Source organism: Taudactylus pleione, unplaced genomic scaffold (assembly GCF_031769625.1).
Source record: "Taudactylus pleione unplaced genomic scaffold, aTauple2 ptg000571l, whole genome shotgun sequence".
NCBI classification, from domain to species: Eukaryota; Metazoa; Chordata; class Amphibia; order Anura; family Myobatrachidae; genus Taudactylus; species Taudactylus pleione.
This window is the reverse complement of record NW_028284973.1, coordinates 1,058,945-1,075,024: the sequence shown is the minus strand read 5'-3', so window position 1 is coordinate 1,075,024 and position 16,080 is coordinate 1,058,945. Positions and strand designations below refer to the sequence as shown.

The following is a 16,080-nucleotide window of genomic DNA, read 5'->3' as shown; positions in this document are numbered from 1 at the left end:
CCCTGCCCTAACAGCCTGCGGGAACCGTCTTCACCCGCGGGTCGCAGTGTCCCGCGGGTGAAGAAATGTGCGGTGACCCGGTCACCGCCGGAGAATAGACACCGGGCGCATGCGCCCGGCATCTATTCTCACTGTCTGCAGGGCTTGGGGGCTGCCCGGCGTGTCCGTAATTGCCGGGCACGCCCCCAAGAGTGACGAAAGGGGACGCGTCTTATAGACACGCCCCCTTTTCGATGACCATGCCCTCTCTAGCTCCGGCGCCCTGCCTCCCGCCGGAGCTAGAGGGAACACTAAATAATGCATCACTATTGGATTTTATCTTCTGGTCTGTGCATCAATAATAATGCATCACTATGGGATTGTAATGAATCTCCCCTGTATTTGTATAAATCCCCTTGAATCACTCTAGGGAGTGCTTGTGCCTATAACAAACTCCCGTTGTTCCCATAGAGAGTACAATGCACTCACCGGCACTTAAGATGCCGCCAAGTCCTAACCTTCGAACAGTAGGGGGTTTATACAAACAGCGGGAGTTTGCAAGGTAAAACTGGAGCAGTACTACAAAGGAAATATTAACCACAGAGCAGCCTGCAGCCGTGGGCACCAGTAAGATGGAATGCACACTATTAAACAGGTAGCATGAATATCAGTAATACTAAGTAATATCGCAGGGTAATTACCACAGAGCAGCGTGCACTGCGGACAATAACAGAATACGATTGCATATAAACACAACTGCATAAAATATAGCAATCACAAACAACCAATATATTGCAAGATGTATAGCAATAAACTCAGATGCACATGCAGCTGGCAGTATGGAATTTCAGCATAACATATAATGCAGAATGGAATAGCAACATATAACCAGCATGTGTTTTGTAGAGTATAAAGGCAGCAAGAGATATTACAGGTTGTCTCCCATATCCAAATATTCCGAAATACGGATTTTTTTTGGCTTGACTGAGAAAATGAAACCTTTGATTTTTGATGGTTCAATGTACACAAACTTTGTCTAAGGCACAAATTATTGAAAATATTGTATAAAATTACCTACAGGCTGTGTGTATAAGGTGTATAGAACACATAAATGCATTCTGTGTGTATATTTGGGTCCCATTCCCAAGATATTTCATTATGATATCCAATTATTCCAAAATACAGAATATTCCATTATCCAAAATACCCCTGGCCCCAAGCATTTTGGATAACGGAGACTCAACGTGTACATATATTGCAGGATGGAATAACAACAGTACATAACACAAATGGCTTGCAGAGTGAATTTGCACCACAATGAATCTTCCAGATATACTTGAAACAGGTACAGGTAACACAAGGCAGAACCAGGACAGGAATACCAAACAGCAGATACAGGAAAAGGTACCATATATCACGTCTTCCACAAGAAACTATTTCCAGCAAGGCAGGAATGGGCGGGCTGCCCTATAACAGAAGTCAGAGCCAATCCTGTGTGAGCGTACGAGACCATCCTCTGGTAATTACCGCTATGAGCAGCTGAGTGCTGCATGTTCACAGAGGCTTCCCAGCTGGGAGCAATCCGCCTGGACCAAACCTCACTGTATCCGTCTTTGCCTGTTAACTCGCTCAGCTCTGGCCGAATCCTGCAGCAGAGATATTAGTTCTCCTGATGTGCGCATCAATAATAATGCATCACTATAGTATTACATATTCTGCTCTGCCCATCAATAATAATGCATCACTATGGGATTATATCTACTGATCTGCCCATCAATAATAATGCATCACTATGGGATTATATCTACTGATTTGCCCATCAATAATAATAATGCATCACTATGGGATTATATCTACTGATCTGCCCATGACCGTTTTAGGTGACGTCAGGGTTCCCAAAATACGCGCTATAGGGCGTTTTTACGCGCTACAGGCTGTCTGGGACCCGATTTTAAAAACTGCCTGGGTCCTGTGGTATGCACAGCTTGTGTGCAGCACTGCAGCCGCCAATCACCGCCCCCGGCGTCTTCTCATCCAATAGGCAGCGGCGTCTCCTTGCTCTAGTCACTGCCCCTCCAGTCCTCAATCAATCACCAGACACCGGCCGGCCGACCACCCCGGCTTGTGACCAACAGGCTCTGCCCACAGCCCAGGAGCAGCAGCAGTGCCTCCAGTCACTGCATTTGACTCTTCAGCCAATCGCAGCCTGCAGGATCTTCCTTCCGCTCTCTCTCTGCCGCCAACTGCCCAGGAGCAGCAGCACCACACATCGATCTGCTGAGTGCTCTTCTTCCAGCCCAGGTCAGTCTCCAGCGGTGCCTCTGCATCGTCTTCAGAGCGCACTGACCCCGGGCACAGCCACCCTCCTCTACTGCAAAGGTGAGCAATGCGGCTCTGTGTACGGGCAGCAAGCCAGTGTGATGCCTGCCTATACTCTCCTGGCCGGCATCTGTGCCCGGGGAGACAGTTATGCGTATGTAGGCTGTGACCCCGTATGGTAGGGATATGTAGGAATGTCTCCCCTGCAGTAATGTGTGTTCCCTGTGCCTGCAGGCCTCAATGAAGTTAACTGGGCTTGGTATATACTGGGAGGCTCAGTCAGCAGTATTAATATAGCACTGCCAATAGTACTGTCTGTGCTTAAGCCCCTTTTTGCCCCAGCAACTATCTACTCTTTCCTCCTCCTTACCCCCAGTACTGCATGTCCCTAAGCACCTGCTTGCCCCAGCTACTATCTACCCTTACCCCCTTCCTACCCCCAGCACTCCCTGCCCCTAACTCCATACTTGCCCCCCAGTACTGCCCTAGCCGCTATCTACCTACCCCCCCAGCACTGCCTGCCCCTAACCCTCTCCTTGCTCCAATGCTACCCCAGCTGAATTCTAACCTTACCCCTAGCACTGTCTGCCCCTATTTTCATCCTTGCCCCCCAGCACTGGGATTACTGTGCAGGCAGCAGTGTGTGGATTTACATAAAGGGGTGGAGCCAGAGATATCACTGTAACTTGGATGACTGTTCCCCACTTGTTAACCTGTATGAGGGCCCATTGGGATGATGTCCAAAAGGGGTGGGGGGGGGGGGGACGGGGGGGTGGGGGGGGGGGGTTGACTCAACAGGTCCGTAATTTGGTGGATATGTAGTCATTTAACTATTAAAGTAACACTGATTTGTGTTACTTCCACGGATGACGTCATGCTTTGGATTTCCTGCACCCCATTTGCTTCCTCTTTTATGAAGTCAGATGCTTAGATAACTGCAGCTGCAAATGGTCTTTTTAATTCACACTAACTGCAGACATTATATAGGTGTAAAGTATAAACCATCTTTCGTAGGGTGTTTAATCTGCATCTAGTAGGTTACTCAACCCAATTAGTCCTGACTGTGCTTGCTAGCCTGTACCCTAACAGGTCTGCTGTGCCAAAGAACTCCAGAGGCCTCCACAGAACTGGCCTCGTTCCCTCCCAATACCCTTTTACTCGCTTTCACTAGCATTAAAATTAACACCAATAAAACAGTATTTTAACGGCAGTATGCCAAATCTGATCATCATGATGACTAGGACATACACCAAGGCAAGCGGAGACCCAGTGTTATAAAGGGTCCGAGTCCAGACCAAGCGATTGCTTGCCATTGCGCATGGGTGTAAGCCGCACGGACAGCGATTGAAGCCCACGCAGAGGATCAATTCGCAGAGTGAGTGACAGGTAGTCGGCATTTGGGGAAAATAACTGGGTGGCTAGGCAAAGGCAGGTGTGGAGTCAACCCAGCGGGGCGCTACAATCCAGTCAGGGCATATTTTATCATTAATAAATCGAGCAGGACATAGCGTCCTGCAACAGACGCCAACACTACTTGAACACTACGTTATACTGTGTGCGCCACAAGTGCGTTTTTCCCCCTCTCTTTCTTCCTTGCTGGTTTTCTTTTGGTATTTTTTGTTTTTTGTTTCTCTTTTTCGATTTATGGGATAACATCATTGCTGGCTCTTAGGTTTTGCAACTAGCTCCTAACTCTGGCAGATATGTTTCTAACTTAGGGGTAAATTTACTAAGATGGGAGTTCTATTAAGAAGTGATGTTGCCCAACCAATCAGATTCCAGATTCTAGAAGGTGCTAGATAAATGAGAAGTAGAATCTGATTGGTTGCTATGGGCAACATCACTTCTTAAATAGAACTCCCATCTTTGTAAATTTACCCCTTTAAAATCAACTTTTGTTTAAGACAACCATCAAGACTTTATACTTATAACCAGAAGTTGGGATCCTGACAAAGTACCAAAAAGTGTTCTGTTTAAAATCCTTCATAAACAAGCTAGCGGTCAGACCGCTCCCTGTGCTAACGTGCGCAATTACGTGGTATTTTTATTTTTTCCTTTTATTTTGTGCTATAAAGACTCCAACATCCATTCTTGTGTCTACCAATGCAAACCAGTGCATTCCGTGATTTCACTGCCCCTATTACCCATCTGAAGATGGCATTCTAAACTGGATGTAGTCAGCATCCCGGTGTGTGGGTTGCCGACTGTCGAAATACCGGCGCCGGAATCCCGTCAGCGTCGGGATCCGGGTGCCAGAATCCTGACCCCTGGCATTCCGAGGGTAAGTATCGGGGGTTAGGGGGAGGGTTAGGTTTAGGCACCAGGGAAGGGGAGGGGAGGGTTACGCCCCAGGGGAGGGAGAGGAAGGTTAGTGTTGGCTTACTAAGGGTGTCTGAGATCTGACTGACGACTGTCGGGCTGCCGATGCTGTATTCTGATGGGCAGCATCCCGACCGCCAGCATCTCGTACCCAACCCATTTTAAACAGTGTTACACAAGCAACTTAAGCCGTAGAACAGGGTTTTACATGTGATCTGCAGTGTTTAAGGAAAAGTTATGGCTGTCACGCGCAGCGCTTTAAGCGCTCGGTAAAAGCAGTTCACTGTAAAAACCATTACAATGAGCGTCTCCATGTACGAGCTAGTTCTGATCGTACAGCACCCATGTGACTTAGCACTACTCATCAGTCTCTTCCTCCTGGCACATAACATCCTGCTGCCTGTAGATGCTGCAGACTGGCATTGTGTACCATCACTGCAGGGGGACAAGCGTTTTGCAGTATTGCAGAAGGTAATGGTCCCATTGGAATAACACATGGTGGAAGACCAGCTCATACGCAGGCCATCATGATGCCAGATGTGAACCTGCTACTCGGGCCTTAACAGCATAGCTTTGGTTTCATTGATTTGCTAGGTGATTAATTCCAGCTCGTTTAACAGTAACCCAACCATACCATAGTAACATGGCTTTTATACATCTCCCCAGTCCTCATACGCAACATTTGTGATCGACTGTCGTTTCTTTTTATCCCTGGTCTGACCAACCGTGTAACGTTGATGGTTACCGATAGTCAAAAGATGTACGTAGAATTCATGGTGCCTGCGGCCAATTGTGGGCTGCCCGAATAAGTAGCCTATTCACAGGGCACTTGTGGTATTACAGAGGCATGAGGCACTAAAGGACGTAGTAAATTTAGGTATATTGTTATAGGTTTGGTTCATATGGGAAGAGTTAAAGGGCAAATAAGGCCACTCCTATGTTTATTAATGTCATAGTCCATCTCTGAGTTGAACAATATAACTGTGATTATGATATTCATTGATGATGACCAGTGTGATGCTGCCTCCTGACTATTGGGGAGAAAACTCCTTTGCTCTGTTTTTTTCGGTGACGAATCGTCTTTTTCTACTATTAGTGATCTTTATTGTCCTTTTATTTCCTAATAGCCACCTACAAAATACCTCCTTCCAGAGCTGAAAGTGTCCGACTATGAGAAGAAATGCGTGGTCATTGACCTGGATGAGACCTTAGTGCACAGTTCATTTAAGGTACCATTTCTGCCTCCCGTGTATCGCGTCGCTATCCCTGCGCCGCACAGTGTGAAGCCTTTTTGTCTTTTTTTTGTTTCCTCTTTTTAATTGTTTTATACTAGAGTGGTTGTTATATGCAGTTTATTAGCTCCTTCATTGAAATAAGCCCAGATATAATTATCTTTTCTCCCCATGGGTTGACACCATTGCTCATTATGGAGAAGCAGTGTACTGGTAGCCTGAAGGTGCGTAGTTCATGCAACTACTACATTCACCGATGAACCTGTTTGTGTTTCGCATAAAGACCTTTTTAGACTTTGTTAGTATTTGCCAAACAACTTTAGTTAGATCCTCCAGGCAATTGGGGGGGGGGGGGAGTTGTATCAAACAGTGAAAAGTGGAGAAGTTACCTATAGCAACCAATCAGATTCTACCTATCATTTTATAGAATGTCCTTGATAATTGCTACCTCAAAGCTGATTGGTTGCTATGTCAATCACTCCTTATCAGAGCCTCTATTACTGCTTAGACACTCCTATCGTCTGCGTGCTTACCGAGCCCCTCCCACTGTAAGCTTACCAACAAATTGAAATATCAGACTTTGGCTAAAAAAAAAAGTTTTCTGTTCACATTCTATTGCTCTGATTGGCTACAGGTTGTCCTGGCACCGCCCTCTTCTCCTGCTCTGCCCCTGTGTAGCCACTTTTGACGAATGATTGCCTTAGGTCCACTGATCCTTACCAAATGCACCATCCGTCTTTGAAAGAATGGGTTTGGGGTTAGTTTGAGCTAATCTCTCTCAATCTACCCAAACGTTTCCGTCTGGAATGATATCTGAACAACCAAATCCATTCCATTAAATTCCAGTTGTCCAGGTGCTGCGCCGAAGCTGCATGTTCCATCCATATACACCATTTTCTGCAAATGAAATTGACCAGTCACTTTAGCTCTTGGACTTGTCCCTACTTCATCAAAATGCGGAATGGTCAAACTAACAGACCATAGTCATCGCTGTACGTGGAGAGGCGTGGAGCACATGGTATTCCCGGGCTCTGTAATCTTTGTATATGTGGGATGCCTCAGATCTGGATGTCTTAGCCTTTCAGTACGTTAGTCCTTTGTATACTGTTGTGCCTATACATAGTATGGTAACGACCAGTGGCTGTACACTACAAGTTGCACCATGTTAATGTTTCATATTTTGACTTGAATATTTTATTTTGTCCTTCTAGCCAATTAACAATGCTGACTTTATTGTCCCGGTTGAAATAGATGGAACAATACACCAGGTACGTGATTAAAATCGCCTTTTGTTTAGGGTAGCATGTATGGAAGGAGTTTTTACATAGTTTGTGTTTTTACATAGTTTTGTGTTTTCTATTCACCAGTCACTAATAAGATTTAGAAATGATTGTTTCCTGTAACCTTCAGGATGAAATACAGCCGTTATGGAGGCTTGTGTCACTTTTGTTTTTACTGTGAAAGCTGAATAGCTCCGAATGAATGATATCTGCCTTCCAAAGCGTGGGCATGCCGCGGGTACACCCGCATTTGGTCTGTAGGCTTCTCCTATTAGTAGTTTATTCTCAAATTCGCCAACCAAAAACATTGGGTTTAACTGGTTTTCATTATGTGGCCGGTTTGTCCAGGCTCGGGGTAACCGGAACTACAGAACGGCAAATGAGCAAAACTGTAGCATCTAAAGACTATGAAATGTACTCACTATGAGCGATGCGGGGGCATTTAAAAGACGAGGGAGCCCATATACAACCTTTGTGTGGGCCCACTCCTCTTCCTTGGCGCGAGAATCTACTGTGCATGCATGGGTGTCCGGGAAAATGGCGCTTACGCCCTATTCCCAGGGACATCTCTACTGCGCAGTCACTGGGAAAATGGCCGCCTCCATAAAAATAAATCTGTAATGTGGGCGCAGGGTTTGCGGTGTGTGGGCCCGTGTGCATCGCTCAGCCTGCACCCATTATAGACCCGTCATTGGCATGCTGTAATGTGACTTGAAGGCCTATGAGGGACCATATACATAATTGTTCCCTAGGTCGCTGTGCGCAGTGTCTCTGATCATCACTATATTTGCCGGTATTTGGATGCCGCCAGCTGGAATCTAGTTTGATCACATTGAATGAAGTGTCTATGTAAGGTGCAGAATGAGGGGACATGGTGCATTTTCAGTCTAACCCCTCGTGGCATGTGCAGCAGTGATCCTGTGGACGTGTCCGTTCCCTCCGCTTATGTAATTGAAGGATACCCTGAGAAAATGACTGAAAAGATGTGTTCTGTGTTAATATAATGGAGACGGATGGATTTGCTGTGTGGAAACACAGCGAATGTTTGAATGTAGCAGTTCCATCATGTATATTCAGGCTTATCGTATGAAACCACCGTTACGCATCGTGTAACTAATGATTATGCAGATCATGCAAATGTCAATTGTTCGTGTGTGTTTTTTTTGTTTTGTTCCTTTGGAAAGCGGAAGTGAAGATGGACCCGTGGTCTATCTGTGGAATGGGCTAGAGCCCAGTTCAAGTAATCCAGGATAGGCTGTTCCCACTCTACCTGGCCTATCCCCGATTACTTGCATTGGGAAGCAGCCACGTATTGCGCACCACTCCAGGCTGTAACAGGAACACTGTGCCCCAATCTATGCGTCTCCATGATGCTTCTGTCTCTTGTGAAGGGTTGATCCTCTATGATACTGTTTATATCATGTGCACTGTTCTGTTTCCTGCCCTCACCAGGGTACATGAGCAGAAACCAGCCCACAAACTCATCGTCACGTGTCCTCTCTCTGGCCCTGCTCCTTCTCATGGCTGCCGGAAACCTCTCACCCAATCCCCCTGCCTCTGCTGCCACTAAACTTATTTCCTCCTGTGGTATTCACCCCCCCACCCTCTGTAATGGACCCTGCCTTGACCTTCTCCCACGTCTAATCAATCTCTAATGGTCCCAACTTGGCCTTCATGCTCTACCACCTTAACCCCCTTTCCCTCATCTTACCTCCTGCTTCATAAGATATAACGATGTTGAGTATCACTTATACCGTTTAAGAATGAGTAAAGCACCTATTCCTACAGTATATAATCCCCTCGCAATAATAGTTTTAGCGATTTATAGTGTCGTTTTACCATTTAATGTATTTCTACCATTGCCTGATGATTTTTAGAAGGAAACCAAAGTTTGGGGATTTTCGCTGTTCAGAACGGTGTAGTAGTGTGTTTGTTTTGTTGTTCATACACCTAATTGTCCATATAAGTGTATGGAACAAAACAACATTGCTTTTTCTTACATTTGAATTCTGTACCTGCCCTGGTTTTGCTACCTCGGGGTGGTCACTACTGTGGAGCCACACCAATGACCGGGTGATCACCTTCCATGGGAACAGAATTCACATTTAGCGCTAGAAGGCTGGACTGGGGATATTTGGAACTACCCTGAATGAGAAACAGGATTGGTTGCCTTTCATTCTCCTCCATAGTAGCTTTAAATCTCATCCCCCGTCCTGCCCCCTACTGGTGAATTTGGGGTTTTCCCCAGGCTCGTGACTGTACTGAGTGCCCAGGGACTGGGTTAGTCTTTGTGGAGTGAGCAATAGGGTCTATCTCTGCCAGAAGATTTAACCCACAGTGTGCACTAGGGGGAGCTGTTTGCTCATTACCCCACCAGTTTTTAATCTCTGACCTTACGACTTGTCGGTATCGCGCAGCTCCGATTCAGTAAATCTGGAAGCTATAACTTGTGAGCACTTACATCCTGTTATTGGCAGCTATTCCATTCAAGTTACAGTTCCTTCTTCTGTTTCTATGTATTATTGCAGAGACGTTAGAACTACGAATTGCTGTACTTCTCTTTTAGGTGTACGTGTTAAAGAGACCACACGTAGACGAGTTCCTTCAGAAGATGGGAGAACTGTTCGAATGCGTCCTGTTCACAGCCAGCCTAGCGAAGGTGAGTTCCGGTTTGATGTACGTGTAATATATTTTCCCATTTATTTATTTTTTCCTTTTTCTTGTTTTGTGAGGGTGTGAATTGTTTTTCAGTAATTGTCTTACGGTTTCTCCCTTTTCTTCCTTGCTTCTTTGTCCTACCTGTGTGTCTTTGTGCTTTCTGCTAGTGTGTGGGTAAGTGCTCCATGGTGACAGCAACTCGACATATGGGCTCTGCTCATATTGTAGCCTCCATGCACAGCTCATGAAGCCTGTATGTAGACACCACAAGTTACCATGGCGAATAGCGGCCGTTAGTGTGTTTTCACACGGACCTCGCTGCCCGCCTCTTCCTGCCAAGCACGTAGGTCACTAGTTTCTGTGCCAGTGTTGCGGCGAGAAGAGGGGTGAAGTGCGTTGGGTATTGTCAGTGTATGGTCGCATGCTAACCAGATGTCCATATGAATTTTTGAAGAACTTCTATTAGTAGTTAATTAGTTGCTTGTATTAGTTGGACGTTGCAATAGGGTCTTATTTTATTGTACTCATGCGGCTGTACAAAGGCACCTGGGATATAGGTCTCTCGCTCTATGGCTAATGAAAAATTAGTGGGAGCAGCCGTTTTTGAGAACTGTTCAAATGTTCATGACGGACGGCCTCTGCATTCACTAGGCATTGGTGACCTCACTGAGGCATGAGGTGCAAAGTGCCTCAGTGGTGTCACTAGTTCCTAATGAACTGATGGGATGCATTCCTTTGTATATTGGTCCAGTCCAAAGTATGGGGTGGATCAAACTTTCCACCATCTAGTCGTCAGCACACCCTCTACAAAACAGTCTGTCCTAGATTTAATACAATATATTTTCCATATCCAACGTTCTTGGTATTTATAAAAAACAAAATTCAACGCGCTGTCCCGGTGTGTCCTGTGTACTATATGATTTGTATTCACTATGCAATGAATTGGGGCAGCAGAGTTACGAAGCTCACCCCAGCCTCTATGCATCAGGCTAAGCATTTATTGCTGTCACATTACATCCTGCAGCCACTGGAAAAAGCCTACGAGTTTCCTCCCTCACCAGCTCTGAATACTTAACTGCTCAAAGCAATCCTGAGCTTTTGTCGGACCAGCAGTGTTATAGTTGTGTTTTTTTCTCCAGCCAGAGTTGTGTTTTCTTTAAACCTCTTATCAAAATTCTGTTTTAAGTATGCCGACCCAGTGGCCGACTTGCTGGATCGTTGGGGTGTATTCCAGACGCGGCTCTTCCGAGAATCTTGTGTGTTCCATAGAGGAAATTATGTGAAGGATCTGAGTCGTCTAGGAAGAGAGCTGAGTAAAATCATTATCGTGGACAACTCACCGGCATCATATATCTTCCACCCAGAAAATGCGGTGAGTGTGTCGACTGGGCTTGCCTACAGAATGTTGGCCCCGGGCGTGCCTGTGGTGGGGGTGTGTTGGCTGGTCGTGGGAGGAGTGTGTCGGCTGATAGTGTCTGTAGGGGGAGGGAGAGCGACAGAGATAGAGAGTGTCATCCTGGACGTGCCTGCGGGGGGGGGAATGTGTCGGCTTGGGCATGCCTGCAGGAGGGGAGGGGTGAGTGTTGGCTGGTCGTGGGAGGAGTGTCAGCTGGTAGTGTCTGCAGGGGGGGAGGGTGTCGGCCTGTGCGTGCCTGCGGGGATGGGGCGTGTCGGCCCCCTGGGTGTGCCTGCGGGCGGAGAGTGTGTCGGCCTGGGCATGCCTGCGGGGGGAGTGTCGGCCTGAAATGTTCCTCCTATACTGTATTGTGGGATTTGCCAGTGTGTATTTTACAGGCAAAGTTTGGATTAGAGAGATGTATAGAGCTCAACCACACAAGTTTCTGCTGTAGTTACAAAGCAACTTGGGATCCATGGGAATTTGGGTGATGCGGAGTTTGCTTGATCTTTATAGTTATAATTGTTCTGTACACAGCCAGCAGTGATAAACTTGGGCATCAGCTTCTTCATCAGCCCTCTTCATATCACTGCTGTGTTTGTGGATAACATGCTGCTATTTTCCCCAATGGTTTTCTCAATTAACCTTTCAAACAAAACACAACTCAAGAAAATGATTTGCAAGGACAAAGCCTGCAGTATCTGAGAGACCATCACACTCCACCGAATATTAATGTCACAGGACAAAGCCGTTCTGAGTTATTCCCGCTTTCCAATTGGGTACTATGCAGCGAGGTTGTACTGGATGCACATGAAAGCAGGAAATCGCTTCTCTATATAGATCTGATCGCCCGTTACATTAGGGTGGGTGGGAGTAAATAATAATAGTGATGTATTTAATATATCATCCACTGTGTAGAATCTCGCAACTTAATAATTGTAACGTATTGTGCTTTCCTTGCAATTTGACTTATACTTTCATTTTTAACTGATAGCAGGTTAAGTTATAATTTGAGGGTAATTACATCCAAATCATAGAAACCGTTGTAATTCCTACACCGTTCACCTATGTGCCTCCCACTTTTTAAGGGGCCAAAAGTAATGAGACTATAAACTCAAAAGCTATTTCATGGACAGGCGTGGGCTATTCCCTCGTTATTTCATTATCAATTAAGCAGGTAAAAGGTCTGGAGTTGATTCTAGGTGTGACATTTGCATTTGGAATCAGTGACAGCTCTTTGGATCTCCTATTGAGAGTCGACAGCAACTATCAGTGAAGCAAGCCATCATTAGGCTGAAAAATCAAAACAAACCCATCAGAGAGATGGCAAAAACATTAGGTGTGGCCAAATCAACTGTTTGGAACATTCTTAAAAAGAAAGAACGCATCGGAGAGCTTAGCAACACCAAAAGACCCGGAAGACCACGGAAAACAACTGTGGTGGATGACAGAATAATTATTTCCCTGGTGAAGAAAAACCCCTTCACAACAGTTGGCCAAATCAAGAACACTCTCCAGGAGGTAGGTGTATATGTGTCAAAGTCAACAATCAAGAGAAGACTTCACAAGAGCGAATTTAGAGGGTTCACCACAAGATGTAAACCATTGGTGAGCCACAAAAACAGGAAGACCAGATTGGAGTTTGCCAAACAACATCTAAAAAAGCCATTACAGTTCTGGAGCAACATCTTATGGACAGATGAGACAAAGATCAACTTGTACCAGAGTGATGGGAAGAGAAGAGTATGGAGAAGGAAAGGAACTGCTCATGATCCAAAACATACCACCTCATCAGTGAAGCATGGTGGTGGTAGTGACATTGAATGGGCATGTATGGCTGCCAATGGAACTGGTTCCCTTGTATTTATTGATGATGTGACTGCTGACAAAAGCAGCTGAATGAATTCTGAAGTGTTTCGGGCAATATTATATGCTCATATTCAGTCAAATGCTTCAGAACTCATTGGACGGCGCTTCACAGTGCAGATGGACAATGACCCGAAGCATACTGCAAAAGCAACCAAAGCGTTTTTAAGGCTAAAAAGTGGAATGTTATGCAATGGCCAAGTCAATCCCCTGACCTGAATCCGATTGAGCATGCTTTTCACTTGATGAAGACAAAACTGAAGGGAAAATGCCCCAAGAACAAGCAGGAACTGAAGACATTTGCAGTAGAGGCCTGGCAGAGCATCACCAGGGATGAAACCCAGCGTCTGGTGATGTCTATGCGTTCCAGACTTCAGGCTGTAATTGCCTGTAAAGGATTTGCAATACAGTATTAAAAAGTGAAAGTTAGATTTAGGATTGTTTAGTTTGTCCCATTACTTTTGGCCCCTTAAAAAGTGGGAGGCACATATAGAAACCGTTGTAATTCCTATACCGTTCACCTGATTTGGATGTAATTACCCTCAAATTAAATCTGAAAGTCTGCAGTTAAAGCTCATCTTGTTGGTTCATTTCAAAGCCATTGTGGTGGTGAATAGAGGCCAAAATATGAAATTCTGTCAATGTCCCAATATTTATGCACCTGACTGTATTTTCTGCCTGATTAGAGTTCTGCTTTTCCTGATTTGATGTCTCTTCGCAGGTCCCAGTGCAATCTTGGTTCGACGACATGTCCGATACGGAATTGCTCGACTTGATTCCCTTCTTCGAAGGACTGAGCAAAGAGGAGAACGTTTACAATATGCTTCAGAAGCTCTGTAACAGGTAGCCCCAATGGTGCGCCCTCCGGTGGAATAGCTGCGGTCTGCAGCATTACTGACGCGTTTCGCTTTTTCACATTTGATACGAAACGGAGGAAAAAAGTTCAGCAGAAGACTTTTTTTTTTAATGTGCTCCAGGCGGTAATGCTGCTGTTTGCCACAGGCGTCCGAGTCCTTATCTCCACGTATAGAGATCAAGCGGAAAATGTGTGGTCGATCCTTCAGCATCTGATGGGTTAACAAACAATGGACAAGGATATAAAGAAGAAAATAAGTATTTTTAAAGAGAGCTTTTCACTAATTTTCATAAGAACTTTTCAGTCTTTTATAAAACACACCAAATGAAACCTATGTACTAAGGATGTAAAGACACGCTTGATATTGCTGGCAACGTGTATTGTTTCCCCCTCTATCCCCCCTCCCCCCCCACACTATGCAGACATTCGTCCCCTTTGCCTCGAGCAGTTGACCTGTCTGAGGCGGTTTCCCCTACAGAATGAAGTGCCTTTCAAGTCTTTGATTTTAAAAGGAAAAAAAATAACATTTTCTACTCCAGAAAAAAACAAATTTACATACCTGTTCTCTTTTTACCGTTTAACAGAAGCAAACAAAACTTTCTAAAATACAATTGTTACACTTGCTACTAAACACAGATTTGTGCATGCTGCAACGGCACCTAATCCGCATATTCTGGTTTTCATATCCGCAGTTCCAGGCCGCTAAACGCCATCCGCTCTTTTCGTTTCATTTACGCTACAGTTTGGACATGTCAATTGTAAATTTTTTTTATCAGTTTTGTGTATATTTCCTTTTTCCGGTGTCTATATTCTAATATACATTGTTGGTGTGGTTTGTTTTTGTTTTTTTCATTTTTTTTTTTTTCGTATTCACGCCATCCCAGTTTTCAGTTTAAATTTCCTATTTGGAGAGGGAAGGACCAGTGGAACCTTCAATGCCATTCTGTCAAGAAGTGGTCTCTGGGGACGTTAGGGGAATCTATTTATTGATCACTAGAGATTTTTTTATTTTTTTTTTCTCCTTTCAGTTTGGAAATAAGCTGGATGCTTTTGTGTTGTAAAGGTTTTATTTAACTGCTGCTACTGTACAGTCTCCAAAAGATGTTGACCACCGGCTGTCGAAACTGTTCTTAGCCACTGTGCCTATGCTCCGAGTGCTTGCTGCAAACTCGAGCAGTACACAGAAAATCTCGCTATCCGCGCCCCAACGATCATTCTCTGTACTGCAGACTTTTGTACTGCGACTTCAACGCTGTGTGTATTTTTTTTCTCAGGAATACACATCTCCCCGTCCGCGAAGTTGTCACTGCCAAACTGGCAGACAGGACTCATCAGTGTTTAACGCAGGATTTGGGATTGTTAAAAATCACATGGGTCTCATTTAGTCATGAACATAAGATTAAGCCAAAGTTAGGCGACTTGTAGTTCTCCAGTGGTTGTGTCCTGAAGAGTCAGTATGGAGAGCCCCAGGCTAGCTTATCACTGGATTAATCTCATAGGGCATAAATTCCATCACGTAATGGTTTTGGGGGAAGTTACTTGATTTTGTTGTTTTTTGTTATCCCACTAGATTATTTTCCCAAGTTAAGTTTTGTGAAGTTTATCGTTTTGTTATTCAAGCTATTTTTCGCCACAGTACTGTTCTCGGTTTGCAGCGTTTTATCAGTAAAAGTCGTGTAATCAGTATCATGATGTTTGTAATAAAACCTGATGGTGCGTACATAATTTTAAACAAGAAAAAAAAATGTTTCTCGTTTTTATAACACTTTGGGGAGACTTGGTGGGCTGTTATGTAATGGGTTCCAAGAATACGGTACCGGCTGGTATGTAATGGGTTCTAATATTACTGTACCGGCCTGATTTTAACGCTGATTTTAAAATGGCAATTGGTTACAAGGATGGTTTTCCCTCTTATAACCGGTTGCCGTTTCAGATTTGGCTGCAAACACTCCAACATCATGCCGGCTTCAGGAATTTCTGTACCTATTAACCATCTTGGTCTTTGTGTGCTAATGATACAGCTTTCACTGAAGAGGTTGACCATAGATTTCTTCACTTTATATCAGATATAATCTTATTGTTTCTTTTTTTAAAGACTGTTAACCACTTTTTCCTTTTTTGTTTTCTTTGTTTTTTTTACAGTAACATTTTTTTATTTGCATCTATAAATTAGCA

At 44.7% G+C, this 16,080-nt stretch overlaps 1 protein-coding gene across 2 annotated transcripts in view; it reads left to right on the top strand.

The window, feature by feature from the left end:
• Nucleotides 1-15,644, top strand: part of LOC148481624 (CTD small phosphatase-like protein) — an 83,292-nt gene extending 67,648 nt beyond the window's left edge. For both annotated transcript variants that reach the window (XM_088453095.1, XM_088453094.1), the window contains 5 exons: nucleotides 5,745-5,846; nucleotides 7,061-7,117; nucleotides 9,696-9,788; nucleotides 10,974-11,159; nucleotides 13,771-15,644. In XM_088453095.1, coding sequence (XP_088309221.1) covers nucleotides 5,745-5,846; nucleotides 7,061-7,117; nucleotides 9,696-9,788; nucleotides 10,974-11,159; nucleotides 13,771-13,896 — 564 coding nt within the window. In that variant the 3' untranslated portion in view covers nucleotides 13,897-15,644. The remainder of the gene's footprint in view (nucleotides 1-5,744; nucleotides 5,847-7,060; nucleotides 7,118-9,695; nucleotides 9,789-10,973; nucleotides 11,160-13,770) is intronic.
• The last annotated feature ends 436 nt before the right edge of the window (nucleotides 15,645-16,080 follow it).